At 52.7% G+C, this 21,375-nt stretch overlaps 1 protein-coding gene across 2 annotated transcripts; it reads right to left on the bottom strand.

Moving 5' to 3' along the window:
- Positions 1-1,834: 1,834 nt before the first annotated feature.
- Eif4h (eukaryotic translation initiation factor 4H) lies at positions 1,835-21,104 on the bottom strand. 2 transcript variants are annotated; one of them, XM_070035546.1, is made up of 7 exons: positions 20,999-21,104; positions 8,589-8,776; positions 7,472-7,536; positions 7,296-7,392; positions 7,011-7,070; positions 3,485-3,622; positions 1,835-3,406 (listed from the first exon to the last, which is right to left on the bottom strand). In XM_070035546.1, the coding sequence occupies exons 1-7, from the start codon at positions 21,055-21,057 to the stop codon at positions 3,267-3,269; spliced, it is 747 nt and encodes a 248-aa protein (XP_069891647.1). In that variant the 5' UTR covers positions 21,058-21,104; the 3' UTR covers positions 1,835-3,266. The 2 variants fall into 2 exon arrangements, with proteins under 2 accessions (XP_069891647.1, XP_069891648.1); XM_070035547.1 differs by lacking the exon at positions 7,011-7,070.
- Between the last annotated feature and the right edge of the window lie 271 nt (positions 21,105-21,375).

Raw genomic sequence — 21,375 nt, 5'->3', positions numbered from 1 at the left:
CTGGTGGCTCACGCCTGTAATCCTAGCTACTCAGGAGGCTGAGATCTGAGGATTGCGGTTCAAAGCCAGCCCGGGCACGAGAGACTGTGAGACTCCTATCTCCAATAAACCACCAGAAAACCGGAAGTGGCGCTGTAGCTCAAGTGGTAGAGCGCTAGCCTTGAGCTGAAGAGCTGAGGGACAGCACCCAGGCCCAGAGTTCAAGCCCCACAACTGACAAAAAAAAAAAAAAAAAGAACCCAGGTCCATGGGGCTGGGAAGGTGGCTCAGTGGTAGAGCACTTGCCTTGCATGCCTGAGGCCCTGGGTTCGATTCCTCAGCACCACATAAGCAAAAAGAAAAGAGCTGGAAGTGGCACTGTGGCTCAAGTGGTAGAGTGCTAGCCTTGAGCTGAAGAGCTGAAGGATAGCACCCAGGCTGAGTTCAGGCCCCAGAACCAGACCCAAAAATAAATAAATAAATAAAAAAGAACCCAGGTCCTGAGTGGGCACTGGTGGCTCATGCCTGTAATCCTAGCTACTAAGGAGACCGTGATCTGAGATCACGGTTCAAAGCCAGCCCAGGCAGGAAAGTCCATGAGGCTCTTATCTCCAATAAACCACTAGAAAACTGGAAGTGGTGCTGTGGCTCAAGAGGTAGAGTGCTTGCCTTGAGCTGAAGAGCTGAGGGACAGTGCCCAAGCCCCACAATCAAGGAGGGGTGGGGGGGGGGAGGGAGGAGAGCCCAGGTCCCAGCATGGGGACCCCATGTGACAATATTTCTCCAGCCCTTGCCCAGGATGGCTGCCAGGGCCTGCTGATGCCAACCCCATGGAGACAGAGAGTCACAGCCTGGGGAGGGATTTGGATCCCACAGGGATGGGACCTGGACTTGGTCTAGCCCCTTGCTACCTGGAGGGCAAGGAAGACTGAGCCCCTTACTGCCATCCGTAGTGACGGGATGAGTCAAGGGGTCCACGAAGGCCACTGGAACCCAGTGCTCCTGGCTGGGACCATTTGCCTGGCTTCCCACTGGGCAGACACGCCAGGACAGGCTCCCGACTTCTGCACCCCACCCCTATCCAGGGGGCACTGACCTCTATCTGGCAGTTTCTACTTCTCTACAACCCGGATTTTGCTCGTTTTATTTGATCAGGTCTCATCTTTATGGTTGTGAATTAAAAAACAGATTTGAAAAAAGCTTGGTTGGCTGGAGGCTGGCTCTGGTGGTGGAACACTTGCCTAGCAACAAGCACTGGGCTCAAATTCTGGTATACTAGAAAATAACAAAAACAGCTGGGCACTCACATCTGTAGAGATTCCCTTATCTCCAACTACACAAAAGCCAGAAGTGTGGTGCTGAAGCTCAAGTGGTAAAGTGCCAGCTTTGAGTGGGGACAGCCCCCCAGACCCAAGCCCAAGCCTCATGACTGGCACACACACAGAGGCAAGGCATTCTGAGCTACAAGGAAGCCAGTGAGGCGCAGGTGCCATCCCCGGCACTCCCTGGCCTGCAGCAAGACCCCAGGGGCCAACATCTGCGAGGTACTGCCATGTGGACTTCTCTGGGGAGCAGTTTCCATGTTTACTTACATCCCCGTCAGATACTGAGTAATAAATGACTTGAGGGCTCAGGGATGGTGATCAGGACATGGTGATGGCCACCCGCAGTGCCCGCTGGATACATTACACTGTGACATTCACCCACAGCGCCCCCTAGAGGCTGCAGGCCAGGGCCACAAGATGCACAGCCAGTAAGAGCACTTCCATGAACAGTGAGGACACTGGTCCTGACAATGACCACAGCACTCAATGTCACCACCAGCAGCCAGAAAACTCCACAATGAGGAACAGCATTAAACATTACGTAAGGTTCTCTTTTATTTAAAAGATCATTCACAAAATACCATATCCATAGATCTACGTTCTGTCAGAGCACTGAATGTGTTAAGTGTTTGGAATTCCGTTCTCATTTAAAGGCCGTCTGGAAGGCCGGAAGTTTGGGTGGATTTGTTCTTATCTTTCCCACACTGGAGATGTAAGTAGGGCATCTGAAAGCATCAGGTTTGATTGCAACCACATAATGCAGGTCTTCCTTAAGTTAATTATTGGTGTTACACAAATGGTTCTTATCTCAGAAGCAGAAAAGATGGCAAGCAAAAGGAAGGAAGGAAAGAGGGAAGGGGAGGGAGGGAGGGAGGGAAAGAAGGAAGGAGGGAAAAGGCAGGGGGAGGAGGAAGAGAGTTCTGGAAATTGCTGAGACCTTGCAACAAAGACAAACAAGAGCCAAGCCTGGCAGTGGCAGCTCCCACAGAAGCACACTGCCCCTGGTGCCCACGGCCTCCAGCTGCACCAGGCCTCTTCCCCTAAGACTCTAGGGCCAGGGTGAACTCCACCTGTTCCCACTGGCACAGCCCAGGACTCAGGCACTACAGAACTTTCCATTTGTTCTCACACAGGTGTTCAAGCTTCCTCCTGGTAGTACAGGCCAGTACCATGGTACAGGACTGTGCCCAGCACCTTCAGCTCACCGAGTTGACAGGTGAGTGGCAGATTCCAGGCCCAGGGTGGCGGTGGGTTCAGGGTAGGAGTAATGAACACAGGAGATGGGGCACTGCTGCTGAGGGAGGGGAGGGCCTCCATGCCGGGGGCCCTGCTTTGGACCCCGTGGGGGAGCAGAGGGGAAGGGACCAAGCCCCCGTGCTGGGTGGCATCCACACTCTGCACCTCCGAGGTCTTACTGCGGGGCGAGGGCAGCTTTGCTTAGGCAGCCCCGGGACTCTGGCTGAGACTGGGGGTGACAGCCGGGGCAGGAAAGGGGCAGGGGAACCTACCAGGGCCTCCGTATGCTGGAGGCTGCGGGCACACAGAACTCAGCATGCGGTTGGAGAAGCACCCAGAACAAGGAAGGCCCCACAGTGGCCCCACTGCTCACCCCTGCCGTCCTCCCCGCAGCACGTAAGCACGGGAGAGTGAGCCAGAGAGAGCCGCAAGGAGAAGGGAGACAGAGATGGAGATAAGGAAGATGTACGGAGAGGCAGAGAGGAAGGAAGGGAAGAACTAAGCAGGGCGCTAGCTAGCAGGGTGGGCACGGCGGGGCGAGGCAGGGCAGAGGCAGGGCGAGGCGAGCTACTAAAAACCACTTGTTAACAGCTGGTGCAGCTCGAGCTGTTCCTGTGCGCGAGGGAGGGCGGTGTCAGGCTCAGGAATGGTGGCTGAGGGCAGCCAGGCCCCCCAGGCTGAGGTCTGCTCTAACTCCCCACACCCCCTTCCCTCCCAACTGCGAGCTCATTCCTGCCCCTTCTGGACGACTTCCTCTCTGGGCCGGGCCCCCCCGAAGATGGCAGAGTTGGGGTTGGCTACTTGGTTGAGGGGCGTCGCCACTGTCCGGGGTTTAAGCTGGAGCCGAGGCCTCTGTGCTCTTTCCTCTGGGGAGAGAACAAGGCAGTTCAGGCACGTGGCTGCACTGGACTGGGGCCCACCCATGCCCGCGGGGTGCACCATACCTTCCGTGGGCTCCCTGAAGTCCATGTTGGATCCACGCAGGGGAGGGCCATCCCGGAAGCGACTCCCCATGGGAGGGCCCGCCCTCCGGTCCCCGGGGCGGCTGCCACCCCGTCCTCCGAGGAAATCATCCCGGAAGCCTGGAGGAGAAAGGGGCGTCAGTGGCCACCCGCATTTCACGGTCCAGCCAGCTAGGTCAGTATCCGAGTCTCCTGGACCACGTGATGGAATGTGCTGAAAGACGAGCGGTCTGTCAGTAGTTCCTGTGCACACAGCACGGCTCATGATGCTGTGGTGTGGGGAAGGGGCTGGCAGGCAGAGCAGTGGGCACTGACGTGGGCATTAGGGTGGCTGCTCCGGGTTCTGCCCATGGCGAAGTCACTGGATTGCGTTGGCCCCTAGGGGGCGCTGTGCCCTGGGGAAGGGAGGCAGGCGCTGCATGCTCAGCGTCCTCATGCAGTGCGCACCACCCCAGCCCCCTCCGTGCTGGGGTCACACATCGGGCCTCTGCGCCTAGAGGAAGGCAGACACTCTCAACAGCAGCTGACAGGCAGCCAGGAGTTGAACATCAACTTAACACAACTGAAGGCGGCTCCAAACACACTTAAGACTAACATGACAGCCGCTGGGGAAAATACTTCCTCACAAAGTCCTGTTTCTTGGGAGGCGGGGCAGCCCTGGGACTGAACCCAGGCCTGGAGCTTTACTAGGCAGGCATGCTGCGCTCTTGGAGAGGGCCTTGGAGAGGCCTTGCACCCCCCACCCAAGACTGGGACTCAAACTCAGTAGGTGACACTTTGCTCATTGGCTGGCGCTCTACCACCTGAGCCTCACCTACTCCAGGCTCTGTGCTTTTGTCTGGAGAAACACAGCTGGATATTTCAGGCATACTCCACCACACCCAGCCCTTTAGATTACAGTTTAGGCATGCTACTTAACACTCACAACATTTAACCTGTTATCTCCCCCAAACTACCCCCACAGTGAAGCTGCCCTTCCCTAGGCAAACACGTTTCCAGCCTTCAAAGACAGGTGAGGGACATCTCAGGGTTCTGGCCAGCCTGATCACACAGTGAGATACCATTTCAAAAACCCACCAACACCAACCTCAAAGGCTCCTTTCAAAAACCATGTAGGAGCTGGGCCCCGGTGGCTCATGCCTGTAATCCTAGCTACTCAGAAGGCCGACACCTGAGGATTGTGGTTCAAAGCCAGTCCAGACAAGGGAAGTCTGTGAAACTCATGTCCAATTAACCACCAGAAAACTGGAAGTGGTTCTGTGGCTCAAGTGGTAGAATGCTAGCCTTGAGCAAAAGAGCTCATGGACAGCACCCAGGCCCAGAGTTCAATCCCCACAATGGGATGGACAAAAACAAAAAAACCCACCTGGCCCAGGAGGAACAAGGTCTGGCAGGATACCCAGGTGTCTGCGCTGAGACACACAGAACACACTTATGCCCTTCCTCAGCCAGCTGGGAGCGAACCCCAGGGCCCAGCACAAGCTCTACCAGCCCCACTAAACCCCCAGCCAGATGGGCTGTTTCTATTTGCTTTCTTCCTCATAATTCTCTGTATCACTGTTTATATTTTGTGAGACTGGGACCTGAACTCAGTATCTGATATTTCTGCCCACTGGCCAGAGCTCTACCACCTGAATCATACCCCCAAACTTCATTTTGTGGGTTCAAAAAATAGCAGCTGGGAGCCAGGCTCTGGTGGCTCATGTTTGTAATCCTTGTTACTCAGGAGGTTGAGATCTGAGGATAATGGTTTGAAGCCAGTCCAGGTAGGAAAGTTTGTGAGACTTATCTCCAATTAAGCACCAGAAAACCAGAAGTGGAGCTTGGCTCAAAGTTGTAGAGTGTGCCCGGTGTTGGTGGCTCACACCTGTAATCCTAGCTACTCAAGGAGGCTGAGATCTGAGGGTCGAAGTTCAAAGCCAGCCCCAGCAGAAAAGTCCATGAGACTCTTATCTCTAATAAATTATCAGAGAACTGGAAGAGATACTGTGGTTCAAATGGTAGGCCCTTGAGCTGAAGAGCTGAGGGACAGTGCCAGGCCCAGAGTTCAAGCCCCACAACTGAGGGAAAAAAAAAAGTGTAGAGTGCTAGCCTTGAGCCCAAGAAACTTAGGAACAGTGCCCAGGCCTGGAGTTCAAGTTCCATGACCAACCAACCAAAAAAAAAAAAAAAAAAAGAGCTGAGGGACAGCGCCCAGGCCCAGAGTTCAGGCCTCATGACCAGCAAAAAAGAAAAGAAAAAAGAAAAAAAAAGTTCAAGTATAGTGCCCAGGCTCTGGGTTCAAACCTCAGAACTAGCACAAATAACAACTGCAGTGTGCACATTAGCTCTTAGAAGGAATGTTCTTGTGGTACTATGGCTGGAAGTCAGGGCCACTCGCTGGCTACTAGGCAAGGGCTCTGCCATAGCCACGCCCCCAGCAGAAAAATCTACTTCTCGGGGCTGGGAAGCTCAGTGTTAGAGCGCTTGCCTTGCATGCCTGAGGCCCTGGGTTCAATTCCCCAGCACCACATAAGCAAAAAGAAAAAAAGCCGGAAGTGGTACTGTGGCTCAAGTGGTAGAGCGCTAGCCTTGAGCTGAAGAGCTGAGGGACAGTGCCCAGGCCCAGAGTTCAGGCCCCACAACTGGACCCCCCCCCCCAAAAAAAAAGAAAAAAAAAAAAGAAAAATCTACTTCTCCAAGGCCTGGGAAAGGCACTGGAGTGAGCAAGTCAGCTTCTAGATGTCACCTCACTATGTACTTTATGCTGGCACTGGAGGGTAGCCCTCCTTGGATGAACTGTCCGGCTCCCTTGATCAGAGACCTGTGGACAAAGCACCATGGGGCTGATGACTACAGGGCTCTCAGGACTGAACTGCCCCACAGCTGTCTGCTCAACTCAAGTGGGGCTAGACGTAAGTGCACACATGCCAGCCTCCTGACCATGGCCAGCCCTGGCCCCTCTCACTCAGCACTGGCATGGGCCTATGGCTATAGAGGAGGCTGTGGTAGGGCCAAGACTCCTGGGCCAGAAAGGGCCCTATACTACTGGGCAGGAAGATGGCTGCTCTTCTACTTTGGCTCCTCTGACTACAAACAAACAGCGTGGAGCTGCCTGGCATCATGGGAACCTGCCTGTGTTGGCTCAGAAAGGGAACACGAAAGTGGCTTGTGTTCATTGTGACGGGACTAGAGTTCCATGTCCTTCCAGAAAAACACAGGCCTCCAGAACAAAATTTCACCATCTAAGGAGCCACCAGCATCCACATTTCTGTAAGCTTCTAGAACTGCACCACATTATTTTGGAAAGCAGTGGTGCTTCTCTGTTCCTCGTTTCTTGTCTCAGAAAGATGCTGATAAAGCAAGGTCACGGCCCCATGCTGCCCACGCAGAGGAGCAGGACCCAGGTGGGCATGGCCTGGGTAAGGGTCTGACCTGCCCCCACGAAAGCCCTGCATGAGGCTCGCGCTCCAGGGGAGTTGGCCAGGCTGGCGGTGGGGGGTAAAGTGGGAAGTGTAAATACTGGTACCCGAATTGAAGTCATCCCGGGGATCCCAGCCACCTCTAGATTCTCGAGAGCCACCCATTCCTGAGGACACACAAAAGAGACAAAGTTCAGGCGCGGTCATTACCTGGCTGCAGAAACATGGACAAGTCACGTGATGGATGGGAGGTCAATGAAACCCTTCTAGGAGGTTCTGTTGCCTCTAGAACCTCCAGCATTCTCCCTAAGACTATCAATGCTCCCCCACCAGGGCCACGTAGTGTCCGGGCAGCAGACACAGCCAGCTGACTTCGTAAGAGAAGCAATCACCTCTGTCATCAGGGCCGCCTTTCCTGAATCCGAAGCCACCTTTGTCTTGCTTTCTGCCTTCTGCAATGTCCACACGCAGTGACCGATCGCCCAACAGCTAGTGACAAGGGGAGAGGGGTGAGTATGGACAAGCCCACACCAACCACGGATGAGGCCAGGCCCTGCCAGGGACTCACCGCACCGTCGTATGTCAGGGCTTCCTTCAGCGAATCCACCTCGTCGAATTCTACATAGCAGAATCCTGGAAGACAGAGGCAGTTGTGGACTAAGGAGGCAGGGGCCAGCTTACTCCTCCCTGCCTAGGGCCACCTGGCTCTGTGGCCTATGATGGACAGGAAGAGCCGAGGCTACTGGACTTCCCTGTCTGTGCTGGGATGGACCCTAGCCTCAGGCACACTGGGCACCGAGCAGCACCTCAGGCCCATGTCATAACTGCAGTAGGAAAACCCCACTGGTCACTGTGGAGTAGTGTGAGCTTTGGTGGTTTTGATGAACAGAATCAAAGCAGGGGCTAGACCTCACAGTTCCAGATTAATGCTCAAAATGTTCTGAGGATTGGGGCTGGAGTGGGCACTCAGTAGTAGAGTGCCTGCCCAGAACAAGGTCCTGGGGTCACCTTGAGAATGACCAACAGACAGAAAAAATCCACAGTGACTCATGGCCCCGGCACTTGTGATATCTTCTGAAGGCACGAAGGCTGTGTCTGGTGTCCCCAACAGTGACCCAACATTGCCATTTCCTTGTGCTTGGCTGTCCCTGTCTGGAGTTGCAGCACACTGGCTCTCCATGCTTGTCTTTCCAGAACACCCCACTGTACTGGGGGCTCACAGATGGCTGCCTGTGCTAGGTGGACCCAGTCTGGAGAACACCTGGAGTGTGGGGGCCACATACCCACCCTTACACCGCACAGGCCGGGCTCAGAGCGTGCACATGCACATGGGCAGTCTGGATTGCACTGCTCTCTGGCAGCAGGCTGCAGGGCTATCGGCAGGAAGAGCACAGAGCTGGGGCTGCCTGCTGCCCAGCCTGCCACTAGAAATCTGCAGCAGGTAACCTGCTCCCTGCCCAAGTACCCCAACCCCACCAATCTCCATCTCCCAGGGATAGCTGTAACAATCATCTGGATTTTAGCACCTGGATAACGGTGCTGACCCCGAGCTCATCTTGTGCTCAAGCTGATCGCTGTTGAGGCTGACCTGTGGCAGGTGCCAGTACCCATGGCACTGAGGCCGTGCCTCACCAGAGCTTCCCCCCAACTCCCCCCAGACCCCACAGGAACAAGTGCCAACTCACCTTTAAATTTGTCTGTGTCTTTGTCTCTGACTAGCCGCACACTCCTTATGCTGAGGTCCTTAAAGATGGCGTCTATGTCGCCCTGAACCGTGTTAAAAGGTAGATTTCCTACGTAGGCTGTGTAGGGGGGCTCTGTAGGCAGCTCCTTCTGGCTGCGGGAGCCATGGCCACCAGCACTGCCGCGGGACCTGGAGGAGCCAACACAGCGTGTGATGGACTACAGAGCCCCATGGGCCACCTGATCCCTACCACCTGGAGTCTGGCTGCATACCCCTTCTGCCCTTCAGAGGCCAACCACGTGTTCCACACACAACCCAGGCTTGCTGGGGCAGACATAAATCCACCATGGCCTCTCCAGTGCCGGAGGCCATGGGGAGCATGCCTGCAAGCCTAGCACTCAGGCTGGCCAGCCTTGATTACACAGTGAGATCCTGCCTCAAACAAGGAGAAAAAGTACATGTGTGACATCTGAAGGAGACTGGGAGGAGGACACAGAATCAGTGGGAAGCAAGTGAAGAAATACAGCAGAGTGGCCCATCAGCTGCACTGGACATTAATGAAAGTGAGCTACGCAACTCAAGGGCAGTGATGGGGGGGAGGGAAAGAGAAATAGGAAACAGTTGATACAAAGCAAAAAGAAAGAAATGTACTACATATTACTGGTCTGGAAAAAATTAAGTTTTATTGTTAATATTTGTAGATTAGAATGATTTATCATTGTGAAGGTGAAAATGTGTTTGTGACTTTAGCTAAGTATGACTATGCCATAGTACTATGAAATTTATATAGTTTACTTAGTCTCAATAAAGAAATCTTTGGGGGAAAAAAGTACATGCGTGTAGTGGGGACCACAACCAATGGCACGAGCCTGGCAGCAGCTGCAGTACTGGCATAGGGTGGTGACAGAAGAGGACGCTGAGGCTGGGCCTCTAGGGCAGCCGTGGGCCCTGCTTGTCCACTGTGAACCCCAACTGCTCAAAAGTAAAGTCTACAGAAACACATAGAAGACCACCAGGTAATAGATGAACAGGAAATCACACTAAGAAATCACAAGCCGAGTGCTGTGTCTCACATCTGAGAATTGGGTTCACAGCCAACCTGGGCAGACACATTCAAAACGTTTTTTTTTTTTTTTTTTGGGGGGGGGGGCCTGAACTCTGGGCCTGGGCGCTGTCCCTCAGCTCTTCAGCTCAAGGCTAGTGCTCTACCACTTGAGCCACAGCGCCACTTCTGGCTTTTTTTCTTTCTTTTTTTTTTTGTCGGTCGTGGGGCTTGAACTCTGGGCCTGGGCGCTGTCCCTCAGCTCTTCAGCTCAAGGCTAGCGCTCTACCACTTGAGCTACAGCGCCACTTCCAGTTTTCTGGTGGTTTATTGGAGATAGGAGTCTCACAGTCTCTCCTGCCCGGGCTGGCTTTGAACCGCGATCCTCAGATCTCAGCCTCCTGAGTAGCTAGGATTACAGGCGTGAGCCACCAGCGCCCGGCTGCTTTTTTTCTTTTTGCTTATGTGGTGCTGGGGAATTGAACCCAGGGCCTCAGGTATGCAAGGCAAGCGTTCTACCACTGAGCCACCTTCCCAGCCCCTCAAAACTTTTGCTGGTGCTCTATCACTTTGAACCGAAGTACCACTTCCGGTTTTCTGATAGTTAATTGGAGGTAAGTGTCATGGACTTTCCTGCTTGGGCTGGCTCTGAATTGTGAACCTCAGATTTCAACTCCTGAGTAGTTAGGATTATAGGCTTGAGCCACCAGCGCCTGTGCAAATTTAAGACTCTTATCTCCAATTATCTAGCAAAAAGCTGGAGCTGGAGGAGTGGTTCAAGTGATAACTGTACTAGCATGCACGCATGCGCGCACACGCACAAAAGTTAAAGTAAGGCTAGGCCCAGTGGTTTACGCCCAGAATTCCAGTTTTGGAGAGGTGGGTATCAGGAAGATCATGGCTCAAAAGGCCTGCCAAGGGCAGAAAGATAGCATTTCAACCAGTAAAATGCTGGGTGTGGAGGGTGACATGCTGCCAGGGTTTGGGGAAAGCCAGCATCAGAAGCACCAGGAAGACAGCAGATTAAAGCATCACACACCTAATTTACCAGATAACATGAGGTGCCTCCTGGTGCCAGCAACTTGAGACAGAGCAAGAGATAAACCCTGCTATGCACATGCATATAAGATGACACAACTATGGCCAGGAATGAAAACTCACTCCTGTAATCCCAACTACTAGAGACACAGGAGCAGGAATAGTTCAAGGGCAGCCCAAACAAAAAGTGTAGGACCCCATTCCAATCATAAACCAGGCATGGTGCAAAAATTCAAGATCCTATTTGAAAAAGAAAAACGGCTTGACACAGGGGCTGAAAATGTGGCCTAGTGGTAGAGTGTTTGCCTAGCATGCCAGAAGCCTCAGTACCACATAAACAGAAAAGGCTGGAAGTGGCTTAAGTATAATGCTAGCCCTGAGCGAATGAAGTTCAGGGACAGTGCCCAGGCCCTGAGTTCAAGCCCTAGGACTGAAAAAAAAAAAGGGGGGGGGGGGACTTGACACAAGTGGTGAGTACCACAAAGCTAAGAGTTGCAAAACCCAGTACTGGGGCAGGGAGAGATGACTGTAACAACTACCCCATTCATAAAATCATATGCCAGGGGCTGGGAAGGTGGCTCAGTGGTAGAGCGCTTGCCTTGCATGCATGAGGCCCTGGGTTCGATTCCTCAGCACCACATAAGCAAAAAGAAAAAAGCCAGAAGTGGTGCTGTGGCTCAAGTGGTAGAGCGCTAGCCTTGAGCTGAAGAGCTGAGGGACAGTGCCCAGGCCCAGAGTTCAGGCCCCACGACCAGACCCAAAAAAATAAAAATAAAAAATAAAATAAAATCATATGCCAGAGAACTGCAACCTAAAACCCCCAAGACAGCAGGGCATGGTGCTCGTGTACCCTGAAGGATCACCAGTTTGAAGCCAGCTGGGGTACACAGAAAACCTGTCTCAAAAACAAAACAAAACAAAAAATCCTGAGATAACTTTACTTCCCTGCCCATGCTGGCTTTGAACTGAGATCCTCAGATCTCAGCCTCCAGAGTAGCTAGGATTAAAGCCACCAGCACCTAGCTTGAGTTTGTTTTGTTAATATAAGGTCTTCTCTCTCTTTGGGCATAGAGGTACACAGCTGTAACCCAACACTTGGAGACAGAGCCAGGAGGATGGAGGTCAAGGCCAGCTGGGACTATGCAGTGAGAACCCATTCTACACTTCCTTTAACAGGTTAGTACAGTACATGAAGCAAGAGTGGATTTGCTGGTGGTAAGTCTGCACCTGAGAAAACTGGGTTACAGGTGTGTGCCACTGAATGTGGCTCTGCCTGTTATTTCCTCTTTCTTTTTTTGGGGGGTCCAGTCATGGGGCCTGAACTCTGGGCCTGGGCGCTGTCCCTCAGCTCTTCAGCTCAAGGCTAGTGTTCTACCACTTGAGCCATAGCACCACTTCTGGCTATTTTTTTTTTCTGCTTATGTGGTGCTGAAGAATGGAACCCAGGGCCTCATTCATGCAAGGCAAGTGCTCTACCCCTGAGCTACCTTCCTAGCCCTTGCCTGTTATTTTAAAAGTCTTTTAATAGAATTTAATTGACCATAAAACTTCAGAAATATAGGGGTCTATACAATCTGATGACTGTTCTCCACCGGTGGTTACACTGAACACAGCTGAAGCCCTGTCAGGGCAGCGGACAGGAGCTGGCAGTGTTTGGAAAATAGGAAGCAGGCACAAAACACTGTCCCTGAGGATCTGATACCCAGACAAGGTTGTGCCCACAGCTCTCAGCCCCACCCCGCATTGCTGCTTCCAAATGCCCTGTAGGGACAGGCAGCACCTTCAGTTTCCCATCTGCAAGCGATTCATGACATCCTAATCCAGGAAATCTGACTTCCAGCTCCAATTTGACTCCTTCTCTGTACTCAACCCTTCTCAACCATGGTCTTTAGAGAGAGAGCTCAAGGTTGCTGCTCAATGCCCTCCCCAAAGGGGACTACACTATACCACACCCAGGACACAAAGACCAGGGGACAACAGCAGCTGGAAGTGTCCACTAGAGCAGCAAGGCCACTCTGCTGGCTTAGAGCTTGGCTAGTCTATTGGGGCCGTGTGAATGGAGCCAGAAATCAAAGCACTCAGTGTATTTCCAGGAAATGGTTTTGTAGACTAACTGGAAGCACTGCGTCTAAGCAATGTGCTGTACCTGGAAGCCCAGGCAAATGAACCACACGTATCAGGCTGGAAATGGATCTGGAAGGGAGTGCTTACCACACTCCATGGCCTCCAATACCTGCCCCCACCTCCATTTAGTGGCACGAACTGCCCGGCATGTGGCACCCACTGGAAGCTGTGTAAACCACATAACCTAAGCTTTCAGAGCAGAACCCATCCAGTAAGGTGAGCGCCGGGGAGGGGGATCCTGTCTCAAGCAAAGGTGGACTCCTGGGAAAAGCCCTTACTCCAGTGGTGGCCACATGAGCCAGATAACCTCCTTGGCTCGAAGGTACACAGAGAACTAGCGCTGACACGCGACTGACTAGCAGCCACATCCCGCTGTGTCCTCCCGGGGGCACATGCGTTTATTATGCTTCGGCCCAACGAGGGATGCAGCAGAACACTTGCTGACCCTGTGCCAGGCCTGGGTCTGATCCCAGCATGGCCATACACACACCTAAACTGGGTTAAATGCTATTTTTCCACAGACGAAGGCTCCCCAGAACAGATGCTTATCTGGCAATCATCACTGCAGCTTTTGGGGCACTGGTCCCAGCCCCGTCTACTGACCTCGGTGGAGGTCACACCCCAGACACAATCAGGCAGGCCTGTCTGCGGTCTTGGCAGACAATGCCAGTTTCAGGGGAGAAAGAACAGAACGGGGTAGGCCTAAAAGCCATTGAGGATTGGAAATTACTGTCACTACAGGGCTGGTCTCCCAGGGGAGGGTTGCTTGCAACCAAATGACAGCCTCAAGTAGGTACTTAAAATGTTTCTCAAGCCAAGCAGTTTAGGTTCTGAGTTCAAACTAGCCAAATCTGGCACTGACCACATTTTATTTACAACTTCATGTTCACACAAAGAAAGAAGTAATGTGAGTCCTAATTCAGTGTATCCTGAATACTATTCTAACCTACCTCATTTAAACCAAACCACATGGGTTAGAACCCACCCACTGATCTGCAGGCTGAGACTCGGGACAGTCACCAGTGACAGAATGCAAGGTGCATCTCTTACAAGGAAACGAGCATTGCCTAGACTGAACCTAGGCTACGGCTCCCCCACTGGCATAAGTGGGCGCAGGTGTATCTTCAGCCACAACTCTCTTTTAGCTTCTTGCTGGCTTAACTAGAGGTAAGAATCTCACACTTTCCGGTCCAGAGTAGCTTCAAACCTTAATCTTTACAGGTCAGTTAGTAGTTACTGCTGGTGAGCCACCTGCAAGCAGCTCAAATGGTCTTCTCATGGCACTGGGGGTTGGACCCAGGCCCTGCAAAAGCTAAGCACACTTCCTGCCACAGAGCCACACTTCCAGCTCCAACTAGCAATCCTTTCCACTTCAGTCTCCAAGCAAGCACTGGGATGTAAACCCCTGGTTCCTAGTCTGATCCCAGAGCCACTCAGATCTCACACAGAATGAGCTCTGACAGTGACTGTGAAAGCAGCTACAGTTTGCAGGGCTGAATGCAATGGTGTGCACTGATCCCAGTATTTGGAAGGCTGAGGGAGGAGGATCACGAGTTCAAAGCCAACCTGGCCTACATAGAGAAACGCCTTGTCAAAAAGGGGTGGTTCAAGTGGTAGAGCACCTGCCTAGCAACCACGAGGCTGATCAGACCCAGTGGCAACAAAGACCAAAATGTGCTGTTCCCGAGGTGGCTCAGCCTTTCCTTGCAGAGCCTTGCTGACCTCAGCCTACAAGCCTCTAGGAATGCTTCCCAAAAGTGATCAGCATCCCAAGGTCTATGAGCAACATCCATCAAGGATCCTGCCACTGGCCTACCCATACACCAAGGCGGCAGCACCAACTCCTGCTTCCCAACCAGGCATTCATGGCAGCACACACCTGTAATCCCAACACCACTATGGAAGCTGAGCCATGAGGATTGAAAAGTTCAAAGCCAGTCTAGAAAAATGGTGTGTGGGGGTGGGGACACGAAGACAAAAAATTCCACAGCTGGCATCAGTGGCTCATGCCTAGAATCTCCTAGCTACTGAGCAAGCTGAGATCTGAAGATCAAGGTTTGAAGCCAGCCTGGGCAGAAAAGTCAGACTCTAATCTCCAATGAACCAACCAAAAAGAGTCAGAAATGCAGCTGTGGCTCAAGTGGTAGAGCACTAGCCTTGAGTGAAAAAAAGCTCAGGGACAGCACTCTGGCTGAGTTCATGCACCAGGACTGGCACAGAAAGAAAGAAAAGAACATTAGCCCTGAGCCTTGCCCAAGGCAGTGACCGAAGGGAGCAGAAAAGCCTAGAAGATAAAGTCTCTGTCTGAAGGGGAAGTAAAGGAGCCCAGACCCAGAAGGAAAGATGAAAGAGCACCAGGCTTCCAACCTCATCAGTGTCTACATCAGGCCAGCAGAAGCCCAGCAGGAACAGCGGGAGCATGTTTGAGCTGCCAGCACCATTGCTTTTCCCCAGCACGTGGTGAGGACTGTGGGCATATCTGCAGGAAGAGTAGGGGTGCACCCTGGAACCGAGCTGCAGTGACAGTCTCACTGGAGTAGTACTAGGTAGAGAACATGCTGAGGGCCACTAGCAAGCCAGGAAAAGCCGCAGCAGCACAGATACAAACCTAAATAACCGTCTCAGGAATAGAGGAGTGTCAGGAACGAAACAGATACCACTTGTAAGTTATTTATTATAGGATATATGCTTGGAATATTTATTCTAAGTGCTTTAAGACTTCTAGAAACTTGCTGTTTTCCTTTGTGGTTCTTAGTGGGGACTTAGGGCTTCACAGGGGTTGGCAAAGCCTCTACCACTGAGCCATGTCCCTGATACAAGCAGGATATCATCCGTGGACCGTGTTCTTCTGTGTGCGCTGGTCTCGGGGCTTGAACTCAGGGCCTGCACACTGCCGGAGCCTTTGTGCTTAAGGCTGGCATTCTACCACTTGAGCCACAGCTCTGCTTCTAACTTTTTGGTGGTTAAATGGAAATAAGAGTCTTACAGGAAGTGGCACTGTGGCTCAAGTGGTAGAGCACTAGCCTTGAGCTGAAGAGCTGAGGGACAGTGCCCAGGCCCAGAGATCAGGCCTCATGACCGACAGAGACAGAGACAGAGACAGAGAGACAGACAGACAGACAGACAGACAGACAGACAGACACACACACACACACACACACACACACACACACACACTACAAAAACAAACAGGGGAGGGTGGGAGAGAGAAGGGAAGGGACGGGAAGGGGAAACAGGGAAAGAGGCAACAATGCTTGATAGGAATGTACTCACTATCTTGCCCATGTAATTGTAACCCGTCTGTACAGTGCTGGGGCTGGTTTTCAACCACAATCCTTAAATCCTAGCCTCCTGAAGACTAGGATGGATTACAGACTAACAAACTAATAAATAAAACAAGTGTTAATCACTGATTCATTCAACATACCCTTCATACTTATAGGAATGTGTGCCCAGTGATCCAAACAACAAATGAAAATTATTTAAAAAACACAAAGACAGCTTGGGAGTCGGTGGCTCATGCCTATAATCCTAGCTACTCAGGAGGCTGAGATCAATAACCATGGTTCAAAGCCAGCCTAGGCAGAAAAAGTCCAAGAGACTTTTTTTTTTGTCAATCATGGGGAATGAACTCAGGGACTGGATGCTGTCCCTGAGCTGTTTGGCTCCAGGCTAGAGCTCTGTCACTTTGAGCCACAGCTACATTTCTGGCTTTTTGGTGGTTAATTGGAGTTTCCTCCTCTGGTGCCTCTGCTGGCACTGAACTAGATCCTTAGCCTTCTTGGGTAGCTATGATTATAGGTGTGAGCCACCAGCACTGGGCTCCAAGAGATTCTTATCACTGATTAATCCCCCAAAGCAGCCAAAAAATGGAACTGTGGCTCAAACCCTAGTGTGCTAGCCTTAAGCAAAAGAGCTCAGGGACAGCAGCCAGGCCTAGAATTCAGGTGCCAGTACTGGCACCAAAAACAACACCGTGGGTCCAGTCACCAATACCATCAAAAAGTAACCAAAAGCCAGGCACCAGTAGCTTATGCCTGTAATCCTAGCTACTCAGATGCTGAGATCTGAGGATCTGTGGGTCAAAGCCAGCCCAGGCAACTAAGTCTATGATATATTTATCTCCAATAAACTACAAACAAACAAAAAAACCAAAAGCTACAAGTGGAGCTATGGTTCAAGTGGCAGAGCGCCACCCTTGAGCAAAACAGATCAGGGACAGTGCCAGGCCTGGAGTTCAAGCCCCCAGGAGCAGTGTGTGCACATGCACGTACGTGTGTGTGCCCACGCGCGTGCACACACACACAAAGACACAGCAACTAACCAGAAACCTGGAAGCCAGGGCTGGGAAGTTGGCTCAGTGGTAGAGCGCTTGCCTTGCATGCCTGAGGCCCTGGGTTCAATTCCTCAGCACCACATAAGCAAAAAGAAAAAAGCCGGAAGTGGTGCTGTGGCTCAAGTGGTAGAGCGCTAGCCTTGAGCTGAAGAGCTGAGGGACAGTGCCCAGGCCGAGTTCAGGCCCCATGACCGGAAAAAAAAAGAAAAAAAAAAAAAGAAAAAAAGAAACCTGGAAGCCACTAGTGTCTGTCCATGCAACAGCTGTTCTCCCTCAAATAAAGAAGCTTTTACTTTTCTTTTGTAGATAGCTGACTTTGAACCACATTCTCCAGAGCTCAGCTTCCTGAGTAGCTAGAATTATAGGCAGGAGCTAACATACCCAGCTCTGAAATAAGTGAAACTATACAAGGAAACAAAGTAAACTAGTAACTACCAGGATTCATGGGAGAAATACTGGAAGTCCTTGTTTCCTGGGTACAGAGTTTTAATTTTACCTAATGGAGTTAGGAAGGAGGGCATGTGGTAAACATTAGCACATTCAGCTGCATGTGTGACATGGGTTGAAATGATAACTCAGATGTGTTTCAGTCTAACAAATTCACTTAGGTTAGAAAATAAGCTTCCTCCCTCACTGGAACCTGACACAGAATTCTGTTTTGTCTGTGAGATGGCCTCACCACGTGGCCCAGGCTGGTCTGCAACTCACTCTCCTCCTGCCTCAGCTCCCCAGTGCTCACCAGATTTCAGGTGTGCACCATCAGCCCTGTCTGCATAGCTTTGTTGGCCAGGCTGGTCTCCGCAGACATCCAGTAGCTGGGACTGTAGGTATGTGCCACCACATCAGGCTTGGAGGACACGTCCATCTACTGTAGCTCCAGCACTACTAACACAGGGCTGAGGGTTCTCAGGCATGTGCTCAGTGGGTCTGACCAATTATCATCCAGAACCTTCTCACCAAGGAAAAAGGGAAACCTCAGAAAGACAATCTAGTGAGGCACAAAGCCATCCATGCGATCAACTTGTGACGATCTGGAATTGTTCTTGGTGTGCTTGTTCAACAATGCAGCTGTTGCTGGTGGCGGAAAGAACAGGATGCGCTATCCGGGAGCACCTTCAACATCCTGAGGGCGAAGCGCAGCTGCTTGCACGACAGTAAGTCTGCTGATTGACTGATCATTCCAACTCTGAAGCAAAAGGTCTAGTTTTAGGAAGGTTGTATCCATCTACAAAAGCTAATGGCCCTGCACTATGGCAAACCTGTGACATGGAGGTGGATGGTGAGACTGATGCCTGAGTTCTGGTGCTATCTTCTAGAGCAGATTTAGGCTGTGACCTGTGACCAGGGTCCTAGGCGTGCTTTAGACCAGGGGAAGAAATGGCACCTGGCACCCGAGTGCAGCGCAGGGCTGGCTTCCTCACAGCTCCCATCATGCCAAGGCCACATGTGCATGCACAGTCACATCTAAGGCTGTGAACACAGCTCAGCTCACTGCCACCATTGGAAGATTGCTGTTCTCTAAGTTTCAGGGATGCCAAAGACTCCTCACTTGGCTCCGGGCAAAGCCCCTCATGTACAAATAAGCACACAGACCCACCAAAACTTAACAGGAAATGAAGACACACTGTCCAAGGATATAGAGCCACTGGAAAATTTCAAGGTCAGATGCTGGAGATGCTATGCAGCAAATGACTCACCAGGTAGTCTGAGAGATGATCTGATGTAGCCCAAGTTGGCCTCCCAAGTGCCGGAATTACAGGCATGCACCATAAACCATTGCTAATGGTAGCACTTTAAAATAAAGACACCAGCTGTACTGGTGGCTTAACACCTAGAATCCTAGCTTCTCAGGAGGCTGAGATCTGAGTATAAAGTCTCAAAGCCAGCCTGGGCAGGAAAGTTCATGAATCTCCAATTAACTAGCAAAAAGTCAGAAGTAGACATGTGGCTCAAGTAGTAGAGCAAAAAAGGCTGAGAGCCCAAAGCCCTGAATTCAAGCCCAGTATTATCATGCATGCATGTACAAACACACAAATAGCCCCAGACTCAGAAGTCCCAAGGTGAATAAACTATCAGACTGAACTGGTCTATTTAGGAAGGCTATTCCCAGGGAACTTGTAAATGTAAAAAAAAAAAAAAAAAAAAAGCTGGGCGCTGGAGGTTCATGCCTATAATTCTAGCTACTCAGGAGGCTGAGATCTGAGAATCGTGGTTCAAAGCCAGCCTGGGCAGGAAAGTGCGTGAAACTCTTATCTCCAATAAACCACCAGAAAACAGGAAGTGGTGCTATAGCTCAAGTGGTAGAGCGCTAGCCTTGAGCTGAAGAGCTGAAGGACAGCGTTCAGGCCCAGAGTTCAAGCCTCACGACCGACAAGACAAAACAAAAACACTTGATAAAAAAGCCCCTACTGATTCAATTTCAAGACTGGAGTGCTGGGAACCAGTGGCTCACACCTGTAGTCTTAGCTACTCAGGAGGCTGAGATCTGAGGATCACTGTTTGAAGACAGCTGGGGCAGGAAAGTCCATGGGGCTCTTATCACTAATGAAATACCAAAAATGCCAAAAGTGGAGCTGTGGCTCAAAGCTAGAGTGCTATGCTAGCCTTGAGCACAAAAGCTCAGGGACAGCACCCAGCCCCTGAGTTCAAGATCCAGGACTGACACCCAATAATAAATAAATAAAAACACTGGAGTTCAACAGAGGCCTAGAAACCTACCCCGAAGGCTCTACTTTTAAATGTCACCTAACATCAATTTCCTTTTTATTAGCAAATAAAATATTCTTTGAAATCTAGGTGGCTCCACCTACCCCAAGCTCCTACTAGTGTTTCTCACCACCCTGGGTACACTCCGGCACCGAGCACGCCTTTGTTCCAACCTTCCCATACCAAGATAGGAAAAAAGTCATCATTCTCAACCAAACAAAGGTACTTTTTTGGACCGCGGGGTCGGAGACGGTTCACCTCGGAAGGTGAGCCCAACTGTGGTGTGATCCCCACAGAGGAAATCTTGTTACAGCCACACAAAGGCCAAATGTGTCCTTGACAAACAGCAAGACGTTCCCGGCCCAAACCTCTCTGGGAGAGGCAGCATCCAGGCATAACAAAACAAAACAAATCCGGTGCAGGTTTCTGGAATTCAACATCAGAAACCGTCTATGCAGCCACGAACATTTTCAAAGCAGACTCGGCCGCTTTGACTTCTTCTGGGCATCCGACCACGGTCATCACACGGGATTCCTCCCCGGGGTCCGGGGAGGCCAAGGAGGAAGGCAGACTTCCACCCGCGGGCTCCGAGCACTTGCCCCCAACAGACCAACGCGCCCAGAGCAGCCGCGACGTGTCAGCAGCGTGCGAGAACCGGAGGCTCCGTCCCCCCACCGCCGGCCCCAAACCCGCCCTTTCCCGGGTTCGAGCTGGGAGGGGAAAGCAGCCAGCAGTAGCCCCTCTCGCGGCCTCCGACCGCGCCCGGAGCGACCGGCCTCCGACCAGGGGGTCTGGGGGGGACCCGCGGTGCGGAGAGGCGGGCGGCGGCGGGCGGCACCCCCAACCTCGCCGGAGGGGGATGGGCCCCGGTCACCGCCGCGGCCCCGACCCGGCCTGGTGGCGGGGCAGGACCGGGGGCGCGCTGCAGCCCGCGGGACGCCGCCCGGACGCCTGGCCCGGAGCCGCCCCGGTTAACCGCCGCCGCCCGCCCCGGAGCGCGCCATTTCCAGGCCTCGGCCCGCACGGCGCCTCGCAGGCCGCCGCGGGCCCCGCCAGGCCGCGGCTTCCCTCCCGCCGCCCCGGGCAAGCACGGCAGGGCCGCCGCCGCCTCGGGGCCCCCGAGACCCGGCCGAGCCGGGGCCCGCGCACCCACCGCCCGCCTCACCCTCTGCCGCCGCCGAAGCTGCTGTAGGCCCGATCGTCGTAGGTATCGAAGTCCGCCATTTGCCGTGTCCGCTCCGAGAGGAACCAGGGTGAGCGAGGAAGGACCCCGCAATATAACTCCCCCCCGCCCCACCGCTGGGGCTGTCCGCTGCGCTGCCTGATCGCAAATCGCACGCACGCACGCGCGTGCGCGCGCACGTACGCCCGCGCCGCGCCCGGCCCTGGGCCGACGGGGCCGCTGTTGGCCCGGCGCGCTCTGCGGCCCACGTGGTGCGGCGGCGGGGTCGCGCGCCCGGCCTGTGGTCGCAGCCCATTGTGTGCTGGCCGGGAAGGGGAGGGGAGGCGGCGGGAACGCGCGGCCCGGGGAGGCCCCGCCCC

Source organism: Dipodomys merriami, unplaced genomic scaffold (assembly GCF_024711535.1).
Source record: "Dipodomys merriami isolate MVZ:Mamm:240054 unplaced genomic scaffold, mDipMer1.0.p SCAF_26, whole genome shotgun sequence".
Taxonomy (NCBI): Eukaryota; Metazoa; Chordata; class Mammalia; order Rodentia; family Heteromyidae; genus Dipodomys; species Dipodomys merriami.
This window is presented reverse-complemented; position numbering and strand designations above follow the sequence as displayed.